Source organism: Chenopodium quinoa, unplaced genomic scaffold (genome assembly GCF_001683475.1).
Source record: "Chenopodium quinoa cultivar QQ74 unplaced genomic scaffold, ASM168347v1, whole genome shotgun sequence".
Taxonomy (NCBI): Eukaryota; Viridiplantae; Streptophyta; class Magnoliopsida; order Caryophyllales; family Amaranthaceae; genus Chenopodium; species Chenopodium quinoa.
Window position 1 is genome coordinate 1,517,738 of NW_018745395.1, and position 12,174 is coordinate 1,529,911.

The 12,174-nt window shown below is 33.7% G+C and overlaps 1 protein-coding gene across 1 annotated transcript; it reads left to right on the top strand.

Moving 5' to 3' along the window:
• Positions 1 to 7,049, top strand: LOC110712877 (cytochrome P450 CYP72A219-like). Its single transcript, XM_021891327.1, has 5 exons — positions 1 to 298; positions 773 to 981; positions 3,099 to 3,349; positions 5,442 to 5,823; positions 6,458 to 7,049. The coding sequence occupies exons 1-5, from the start codon at positions 13 to 15 to the stop codon at positions 6,881 to 6,883; spliced, it is 1,554 nt and encodes a 517-aa protein (XP_021747019.1). The 5' UTR covers positions 1 to 12; the 3' UTR covers positions 6,884 to 7,049.
• The last annotated feature ends 5,125 nt before the right edge of the window (positions 7,050 to 12,174 follow it).

Here is a 12,174-nt window from a genome sequence, read left to right on the forward strand (position 1 = left end):
CTTAGATAAGTCATGCTAGGAAACATGCTAACTGATATCCTTGCAACTGTTTTTTTAGTGATAGTGTTAGTTTATGTGCCATTGCATCTCATCAATTCACTATGGTTAAAGCCAAAGAGGCTGGAGAAGTGCTTGAGGGATCAAGGCTTTCGGGGCAATCCCTACCGTCCGATCTATGGTGATCTTGCCGAGATCACTGGCATGGCTAGATCTTCACTCTCTAAATCCTTCACATCACTCACTCATGATATTGTTTCTCGTATCTTACCGTTTTTGCATCACACCATTCAACAATATGGTATGTTATAAATCTTATAAGTACTTTAATATGAAGTATCTTTTATCGTTGTTCATTTCATTTATATAAACTTTTCAATGCATATAAACATTTATATTTCTTAAACCTTTTTAATTATATCAATGTGTACTCTAGTGATTGTTGTCATATATAATACTTTCTCCGTTTATTTTAGCTAAACACTTGTGTTTCAATAGTTTGTGTTAATTAGTGCATATTTTAAGTTGTTCAGATATTTAACCAATAGTTTAAAATCAAAACATTACAAATATATATAAGAGTGTATTATATTCACCTGATTTTTACTTATCTAATATAAATAATCTAAACTTAAATAAAGATATTTGAATTTATTTTAGTTGTAATTTGAATTTGATTATCAAAATTTATTTTTTTCTGAAATGAACTTATTAGAACCGAAATTAGTGAAAATAGAGGTGAACAAAATAGTTAATATTATACATTTTTATATAGGGAAGGAGTCCTTTATATGGTATGGTAGAAATCCAAAGATTAACATTACAAAGATTGAGTTGATTAAGGAGATATTTACCAAGTATGAGGTATTCACCAAACAGTCTCCGGCAAAGAAAACAATGTTTGGATTACCAATGCGAGAGGGTGAAGATTGGGCTAAAGTCAGGAAAATCATCAATCCCGCTTTTGAAATCGAAAAGTTGAAGGTAATCCTTATTTATATACATGCCATGTGAAATTTTCAACTAGTGTAATATTTCGTATAAGAGCATGTTTGGTAAGTGTAAGTTTTTTTTTCCTTATAAATGAATTTAATTAAGCAATTATTATTATCAAATGTTTAGTTAAAGGATTTGATTAATAATCATCGTCTAGGGGTATGTTTTCCAGTCTTTCCACCTATTTATTACACCGCTAAAACCTTAGATAAACATTACACTTACACTCTTCAAATTGAAAAAAAAATAACAATAAGTTGTAAATGATACTTTTCCATGATTAAGATTAACCAAATATAATGAAAATGTAAGAGTTTAATGATTTTATTCTCCCCTCTTATTTGTTTCCTTTTCATTATGATTCCAACGTTTGTACCAAATGCCCCAACTTGTTCTTTATCCGCTATTTGTTTTGAAATCTAAAGCAAAACTTTAGAAACCATGAAAATGTAGTTTATGCTTTTTAAAAAAATTAACTTGAATAATAAGAGTAAAGTAATTCATGAGATACTAGTAAAGTACTAAGGACATGATTATCCATTTAAACTAAATATTGACAGTTTTGATGCTTGTTTTGACTTTTGGCTTTAATTATGTATGTATGTGATGCTAGAGTAATTTTGAAGCAAATTACAATTGTTTTGGATTTCATCTTGAAAAAGGATGGGAAAGAGAAGGATTTGATGGTGATGGATAAGAAGGGTTTGGAGGTTTGGGAATGGCTGAATTTGAGATAGTGGAATTTGGTGGAGGGGGAGGTGGAGGGGGAAGGGAGGAGAGAGAAAGTGGCGGTAGAGGGGGGTTGCTATATGGTGGTGGGGTGGGGGTCTTTGTTTTTTTTTTTTTTTTAAAAAGTACACTTTAATAATCTTAACTATAACCGATTTACTTTTAATAATCCCAACTATTGTGTACTTGGAGAAGTCCCAATTACCGATAACCTTCTTAAAGGGTAATTCTTTTTTTTTTTTTAAAAAGCCACGTGGCAACAAATGATTGCTCCAAATATTTTTTTTATAAAAACGAATAAGAAAAAACCCATCCCAACCATCCCTAACCCCAGAGAAACCAAGCCCACCTCTAACCCCCATCGGAAATCGGCCACGATCGGTCGGCCTCCCTGCCACCCTCCTGAGACACCAAAATCCCTCCCCTCAACTGACTTTCGACCTCTTGTCCTTACTCCCACTCCGGCAATCAGCCCCCACCCCAACCCCACAGCTGAAACCGCCACGCCCACCCCCACTTCCCACCACCAATTTCCAACCACACCCTCCCTTCCCACACCCCACCCCCAAAATCGACTAATCGATCTCCCCTTCTATCGGGATCTGGGAATTTGATGCAGTGTGTGGAAGGGAAAGGGGGGTGCGAAATCGGTGGTGTGGGTAGGATTTCCGGGGCTAGGGTAAGGGAGGGGTGGTCGGCAATTGGTGGCGGGGGCTGGGGGGAGTGGCTGGGTGTTTTCAGCGGTCGAAAATCGGCGCCGGATGCAGGGGGCGGTCAGATTGGGCGTGGGTATGGTGGCTGTGCCGTAGCTGGCGTGGTGAATGGTATTTGTTTTTTTTTAAAAAAATATATTTTAAAGTTTTTTTTCAATTTTTTCTAAGTATTTTTTTTTTTTTTTTTTTGGGACCAAACACATGTTGACACATGATTTGGTATCCTGTAGTTGAAGGTTATTGACCATTTGTTGATCGGTTGGGACTAAGGCACTTTACCCCAATAGTTGGGATTATTAGATAATAAATCTTAAATGGGATTATTAAAGTGTATTTTATCTTTTTTTACTTATAAATAAATTAAATTATTGAATGGTTAAGTTGGAATTAAAAGATAATTAAAAGAAATTAGAGGATGATTAAGTGAATTAGAAACGATATATTTTCTTCAACAAAAAAAATTACAATCGGGTTTTCTTTTGCCAAAATGTTTCAAATCGAGTTTATTTTGCTATAAAGCTTTTAAAAGATTTTTTTTTTCACAAAATGGTACTTTTAAAATATTTTTTTGGCAAATTTTCCTATGTTTTATATTGTCACATTTCTTTGCATTATCAATTTTCTTTTCTAAGTTACATTGATTAAATATGGTATCATGTTCAGAATATGTTGCCAACAATGGAAAAATGTTGTGACAAAATGATACGTAAATGGGATGAAGTGGTAGCAACATCTGGTTCAGCAGAAGTCGATGTGTATTCCTCTCTTAGTATGTATTCCGGCGACGTAATTGCAATAACATCTTTTGGAAGCTCTTATGAAGAAGGTGAAAAACTATACAAGCTCCAAGAAGAAGATTTATCCCTCACTTTTCAAGCAATGCGGACCATGACTAACTACATTCCAGGATGGAGGTATGATCGATACAATTTTTTTTTTAATTCAAGCTAGTCTTTTGGCCATTGCGACTGTTTTTTATGGTACATAATTTTTTTTATATGTGGTTAGTCACACTGTATGACTTGAGTTACTTCTAAATGTTACTTATACATAAGTAATCCATGAATAAATAACCCTACTATAAGTAACCCGACTAAGTAACCCCTAACTGATTAAGTAACCCCTAACTGACTAAGTAACTCCTTAATCCGACCACAATAAAAAAAAAATTGTTTAATGTATCATATAGTTAACCTACTAGCATAGAAAACTGGAATGTTAGGGAGATGTGAACATTAAGAAGAAAAAAAGGAGCTAGGTTACCTATTACTAATTCATTATATACAAATATGGGTGGTGGGACAGGTATGGATTTTAGAGTAAACTGGTCTCATCCCCGCCCCACCCCACCACGCACCTTATACCCGTCTTATACTACTTTTTGTAAAGGTTGTAATAAGTTTGGAAGAGCTTAGAATCTAGACTATAATAATATAATAAACATAAAATATTTACTAATAACATAAACGTCATATGAATTTCGCAAAGTGGATGAAAAAGAGGTTTATTAGATATGACAATTCTTCATATTATTGTCATACTATGTCATTATGGCAGCGGGTATATGGGGCGGGTTTGAGGAGGGTTTGGGTATCCAAATGGGTGGTGGGACGGGGATGGATATTAACTTGCATCCGGCGGAGCGGATATGGATATGGATATGGATATTGTACCCGCCATGGGTGGTGGAGCGGGGATAAGTATAAGATTTTTAGGCGAGTATGGGTGTGGAGGTATCACCCTCCGCTTTCGACCCGTCTCATTATCATCCCTATGATAAAACGAACGGAATGTTTATAAGTAGAAAAAAAAATTGGGATTTGTATTCAATGGGTGTAATGTACTAGTACTCCACATAGATATGAATGTTTAATCACCTTAAATCATATAAAAGTTTAGCTAAATCAGGCTAAGCTTGGTCTAGTGGTAAGTTTGTTACCTTTCAACCTTGAGTTTGGGGGTTCAATTTCCACTAGTGACACTTTGAGGGTGGGGATCCCTTACTCTTCCCCCTCACTCTCATCAAAGTGTATGATCTACAAATAACGAACAAAAAAAAACCGTGAAGGTTAAGGTACAGTCTAATTTCCCATGTTCCTCTTATATACATGTAATTTCATACGTACTATCCTATCTCCATTTTTTAGTTGACACGTTTTGATTTTAACACTATTCACACACTGCTTTTTGACCGTGTTTTATGATTTATATTTAATGAAAAATATAGTCATGTGGGATCTTATTAGATTCGTTACGATATATATTTTCAATATAAACTTTTCATAATTTTTGCTTATAGGTAATTAAATCTATGAATGGTTGAAGTTGTGCATTTGGCAAACGTGACTATAGAAACATGTCAACTAAAAAGAAACGGAGGAAGTATTTGATTTTAGTGTGAAAGCATTATTATAATATAGCTTCGATTGTAAGCTTATTACCTTATAGTTTCTCTTTTTTTTTTTAAAGTTGACACCTTTTTATTATCACATTTGTCAAAGCATGCTTTTAACGCTTAATAAGTTCAATTATCAACATTGTAAAATTATTAAAAAGGATATTAATAAAATATACATACAGAAGATTCAAACAAGATCCCACATGACTATATTTTATTGTAATTATAAGTCACAAAAGTGAGTCAAAATGTGTAGTATATAAATAGTGTAAAAGTCAAATGGTGTGAATTAAAAAAACGAAAAAAGTATTTCACTTCAAACTTAAAAAAAGCATTTTTATGGTCACTATAAAATGTGTGAACTCGATCGAATGAAATGGCATGTTTCTAGTGCATTCGAAGGACCTCACATGGAAAATATACTTTCTCAAGAACATACACTTCTTAACAAAGTTAAACGTTTGAATTTCCGATATATATATATATATATATATATATATATATATATATATATATATATATATATATATATATATATATATATATATATATATATATATATCATACATTTTGCACTAACTTGGAAAATATTGATCTTAAACTTTCAGATATCTACCCACCAAGGCTAATCGTAGGAAAAAGAAACTAGATCGAGAAATCAAGGAGACTGCAAAGACATTGGTGGATAAAAGAAAAAAATTAAAGCAAATAAAAGACTCTAAGAATAAAGATGACTTGCTAAGTGTAATGTTAGAATCAAATGAAAAAGAGATTGAAGAAGATGGAGTTGGACTGCCAATGGAAGATTTGATTGAAGAATGCAAGTTATTTATGTTAGCCGGAAAAGACACAACTTCTTCTTTATTAACTTGGGTAATGGTGCTCCTTTCTCAACACCAAGATTGGCAAAACAAAGCTAGAGAAGAGGTCTTGTCACATTTTGGGAAAGATTATACTCCTGATTATAAAGGCCTTAATAGCCTTAAAATAGTAAGTCCGCTCATCCTTGATATATACTTCGTACTTCGTATTATCGATCTTATACATCAATACATGGGATTTGTTCAACTAGATTGTATAAACCTTTGTATTTGTAAAGGTGTGTCACTTAAAATTTTAAATAGGGAAGAATGAAGAAGTTATTAAGTAAATAGAAATTTGAAGTTCTGATGTGGTGTAGTTTAATGTGGTCATATTCAAACAAGAATAACCCTTTATGAAAGACTTGTGAAGAAATTATCAAGTAAATAGAATTTTGAAGTTCTAATGTGGTGTAGTTTAATATGATCATATTCAAACAAGAATAACTCTTAAAGAAAAACTAAAGAGAACACGTTGAAACTTGGAATAAGATTTTTTTTCATTGAGCTTTATATATGATTTAACACTCTCTCTTACATTGTTTTTCTCCACTTATTTACAAGTTTAAGCATAATCAATTTATTTACAAGTTTAAGCATAATTGATGAGTTAGAAGTAATAAATCGCAATATGATAGGAATATGTAATATCCTTTTGGAATATATTGAACATAACAAGTTATTGAAGTTTGGAAGTAGCTGGAGTTATTTTCTTGAGTTTCATGATTTTACATACACTCACACACTGTCATTCTAAATTGCAGATGAATATGATTATAAATGAGACATTGAGAATCTACCCACCAATTGCAACTCTCTCTCGAATAATCCACACAAATACAAATTTGAAGCAACTAACTCTACTCAGTGGAATGGAGATAAGTATGCCATTGAGCATGGTGCATAGAGATCGTGAACTATGGGGAGATGATGCGTCTGAATTCAATCCGAATCGATTTTCAGAAGGAGTGTTAAGTGCATCGAAAGTTCCGGGATCTTTTTTCCCTTTTGGTGGTGGACCTCGAATTTGTGTTGGAAAAAATTATGCATTGATAGAGTCTAAGCTTGCCTTGACAAAGATTCTTCAACGCTTCTCATTTGAGCTCTCCTCATCTTATGTTCATGCACCAATATTTGAATTGGCATTGGTGCCTCAATTTGGTGCACAACTTATCTTGCACAAGATCTAGGTTATGTTAATGCTATGCTACGAAATTCATTCTCTATATCTTTAATCAATATTTTGAATTGTAATAAATTTTACAATGGTTATGTTCAACTATACTTTGTATGATTTTGAATTTTGATGAACTAGTTGAAAAAGCTGCTCAAGCAGTATTACCGGCTAAGGTTTAACTTCTTGTTAGTTTGCTCTTTATATATATATATGGGGTCGGCTATTGGGCAATGCAAACAGCCAAATAGCACAGGGCCTCGTATTGATTGGGGCCCCAAAACTTGAAATTGTCAGAAAGTACTATATAAAATTTAGTTATTGAGCTTTAATATCTAAAGAAGAAGTTGGCTGAGATGGTAATGCACGTGACAACAAATCTTATAGGAGAGAGATAGAGAGAAAGAAATGTCAAAAGTAGAAAGTGTTGCAACTAATTAAAATTTTCCAAAATATGAAAGTGTAGCAATTAAATAGAAACGATGGAAGTATATAAAAATTTATTAACTATTTATTTATTTGACTAAAAAATGCAAAGTATTTTGAATTATAGGGGAATGACTATTTTTTTTGGCAAAGAGCCCCCAAAAAGTTTAAGACGGCCAAATATATATATATATAATTGAGATCATGTGAGAACCAAGGTAAATAATAGGAACTAGGAACTAATCTCAGCCATTAATCGCTCTCCGTCTAATGGCTTACATTGCACCATGTAGACACCTACAAATGTCTTCCCAAAACCAAACCCGATGATGAACAACCTTTCACCGTCATTATTGGATGGGTTGAGTATTTAATATTTGGAGTGCTTAAATCCATATTCTATCCAATACATTTCATAAACCAATCCATTTCCTAGCTCATTTCCCTAAACCATAGCTTGTTTTCCTCTTTTCGTGCTCACATCACGAAACCGAGAGAAACTGATTTTGTGACCAAATAATTTTGATCCAATTATTATTTGGTTGGATAGGCCTTGAAATAATCTTTCCATCCATATATCATAAGCCCAATTCCGATTTAAAACGAAGAGGATATGAGCAAAACACTAAACTCGGCCCAAAACCGACACCCTTCTACTAAAACGGCCATATCTTAAAATCTACAAATAATTTTGGCCTTATTATAATTGGGTTGGAAATTATAATTGATAAGCTTTCCAATAATATATTATATGCCTTATTTCGAGTTACGGATCAAAAGTTATGATGATTTTAAAAACAAAACTGGAATTACCGCGCACATTGTAAAAGCACCATGTCACGGCGCCTGATGACGTGGCACGGTGCCTGGTGCCGTGACACGGTACTTTACGTGTCACGGTGCTATTTTCAATGTTTTTTCGCGTGAAACTCCACCGTGGCACGGTACCTTTTCGCCGTGACACGGTACCTGTTGCCGTCATCGTGTCACGGTGCTTTTTCCGTGTAATTTCCTCATTTTCTCACGCACTTTTTTACCATGACCGGTGTACTGTACCGTTCCACGGTGGACACTGCCGTGTCACGGAATTTTCTCGTGTCTTTTTTGCGTAAACCCTTCACGCGTTTTTACTCCCGTAGGTCAAATATTTCCCGCGTCACTCCAAAGTATGTCGCGTCACACAAGAGTTTCCTGTGTCACGACAATTTTTGCCGTGTCTCGACAACCTTTTTTAGGGTTTTTATCATTTTAGGGTTCCGTGTGTTCCCTCTACTCATTTTCCCTATAAATACTCCCTCATTTCTGCAGTCCGGGGCATCAAATCTTTCTCTCTTACTCTCTTTTATACCAAAAATCATTTTCTTCTCTCTCTCTCTCTCTCTCATATTCTAAGCCTTAAACCTACATTTCTAATTACACCATTCTTCCCTTAAGCCCTCCAAGGAGTCCATACGACACCCGAGGTTCCGTCCTTAAACCAAGGCGTGAAAGGTATAAATAACTGAGGGTTTGGACCAAATCAACTCTACTTTTTATTTAATTTAATTGTTTCAATTTGATTTATATATTTATTGAAGTTGCTAACGGTTTATTCATGATGTAGCAATTTCAAGAAAACGCCGAAAGTGAGTAATTAATCACTTAATTACTCTTATTTTTATTCTTGTTGCTAGTATCATGATTAGGTTTATTTATTATTTGGTTTGACTAATGCTATTATTGTGGAATTGCTTCCAATATTAATGTTTATTCTATTATTATTTATGATCACCATATTGCATATTTAAAAGGAATATGTAATTGAAAATCACGCCTAATAAGATAATTTGGACAACCGGTTTAGGTTCCTTTTTAATCTTGTTGTTTAATCAAGTGATCATAAATTTTAGAATTATGTGTTGCATTAATATTAAACCAATTTAGCATAATAATTTGGAGCAAATTGAACCTTTGTTTGCATGCCTTTGAGATCGCAGGAATCACTTTTCACTATAAGAATCGAGTAGAGCCCAATACGGACGAATGTGACTCCTCTCACTTCGTACCGTCATCCCCGATCCTCCTTTCGTGGTTCCGAACCATATGGAGTTAGTAATCTCATGGATTATGAATGGGGTGTAACCTTCACGAGTCAATCGTTGTTGTCTTTCGTTGTCCCTTATTCGTGGATGCCTTTTATGATTCGTGAATGATTTACAAGTTCCTTAAAAGCTTGTTGGCGGCTACTTTTCTTATCCCTAATTGTATATGTCAATTCCCACTTTCTATGAGTGTCAAGCATATTCACACATGCTTTAACGTAGGCGCACTTCGAACGACGCCTACACACCCGCTCTCATTAATGGCATTCTCGTAATTTCGCTGTTTTCAAACTTTTTTCCAGATTTTTTTTTTAACTTTTAAGGAAATTTTGTTTACTTTAAAACTAATTTCATTTACTTTTACTAATTTTTCATTTACTTTTGAGAAATGAAATTAACTTCTTTATAAAGTTAAAATATTACAAAACTGCCATTAATGACAAGGGAAGCATGCGAGCCATCCGATTAACATGATCTAAGGGGTTAGATTAGTTCCTAGTTCTTATTTTAGTCTTGATATATATATATATATATATATATATATATATATATATATATATATATAGTTTGCTCATAGTTACATTTGCTTTAAAATTGGTTTGATGTGTTTTTTTTTTTTTAACATGAGAAATGGTTTGATGTAGCATGTCAATGTTTGTGCTAGCTTGGGTCTCTTGAGTCTTGAGAATACGGAACAATTAGGGAAATTTAAATGGAAAATTATTTCAACCCTTCCATCCCAACACTCCCCTTTTTTTGCCATCCCACAATACTTGACACATTACCAATTTTGAAAAGGGACCAATATTATAAAATTTATGGGCCCATTGCTTGCCCCACTTAGTTTTCCAGCAATAAAAAAATCCAAAAGTTCATCTTTCTAAGTAAACAAATATATTAAAAGAACTCACTTAGATTTTTATTAAACTGCGTGCTCTCTTTAACATCCCAAGTATTGTGGGACGAAAGGAATACCTAAAAACTACTCAAAAACTAGTGTCAAAAACGCCCTTGGTACGCCATCACAGCTTTACACCATCCACTAGGTACAATGTGGCTACGCCCACCTTCTAGTTGATAGATCCAAAATTATTTATGAGCGAATCTATTCATGTGCACCATTTGTGCACATGACTCACAAGTAAAAAAAAAAAATTATGTTTTCTTTTTAAAAAAATATCAAAAAGACTGCTTATTACAAATAGGGGGTCTCTTTGATGTTGCTACTTGCTACAAAGCGTTGCGTGCCTGTGTCACATCGACAGTGTTTTTTTTTAAATATCAAAGACGCCGGTTATTTAGATAACAGGTCTCTTTGATGCTTCTATTCATGATTGTTCGCTGCTTTTTTTCATCAAAGAGACCGGCTATATTTAATAACCGGTCTCTTAAGTTATCTCACTTTTTTGTATAATATTTTTTATTTTTTTTTATAATTTTTGTTTCTATTTATATCCTATATTTGTGCAACCAATTTTAATATGTACCCACAAAGCTTATCAATTAATTAAAAAAATCATAAATTTATTTTAATGTAATAGTTTTACAGTACCATTTGTTTGTAACATGTTATTTGTATTACTTTCGACTTGTAAGATTGAATTTTTAAGTATAATTTGGTTGTAGTATAGATCTTTATTTGTGTCCTATTTTTGGATTGAAATCAATTTGGTAAAATGTAATTTTTTTTATATAATTTTTGGAATAAAATAAATTATGAACAAGATTTAGGAAAAAAAAATATTTGTATCAATAATTGATGGTGACTCACCTTCTCGAAAATCCTGGATCCGCCACTGAAAGTATTACTCCATTTCAAAAGTGAAGTTATCGACTTCCTTAGAGTCTCTTGTGCTATTAAAGATTCAAGGTTTGGGTTGTTTCATATTTCAACCTCTAACTCCCATAAGACTTCATGGGGCGCGCATCAAGGTTAGACATTTATATATTGTGCGACTCATTTTACAACCCTAATACACAATCAAGATATGTGCTTCACGAACTCATCGATTGTGGTTCCAATTCGCTCATTATGAATTTCTTGTCCGATCAAAATTTCCTTGAGGTGGGGCTATTTTTCTTTCAATGAGGTCCATTTCTTTGACTTGACACTCAAGCTGGTTAAGTATATTTCCGAGTGATTCTATTTCAATTGACCCCCTTTCTGTTGATCAATATGGTCTTTGATTGTCGGGGTTCAAACCTGATGAAAATTCCAATCTTTATGGTTCAAGTGTTTTGACAGTGGATCTATTCTGGTACGGAGCAACACAGGCGAGATGTGCAACCAAAGGACACTCTTGTCTATGGACACAAAAGTAGGAAAAAGTGTTGATTGAGGCTTGTGAAGACCATATAATAAAAGACAAACATGCCATATAGTAAAATGAATTTAAAAAAAAATCACATAAAATAAAAAAAATAAAAGAAGAAGAAGAAGATAATAACAATGATATAATTAGAACATAACTCAAACCTAACATGGCCTTACTTGAAGTCTACCCACATTCAATAAAAACCTTAAAACCTCTATCAACCTCTCAAGAATCAACAACGAACTAATTTGAACCCAAGCATATAAAAACCCAAATAAACCCAACACGCCAAATTGACCTATTTTGACTTGATTAAATAAATCGGTAAATCCTACTCCACTAACAGTGCTATGCATTAACCTAAAACTAACTCAACAACCTATATCGACGAGAGAGTGAGGGATAGATCAAGTGGTTAGAGCTTCCCTCCCGATTCTAGGAGGTCCCGGGATCGATTCTCACCCCGCTCTTGTGGCTCTCTAAAC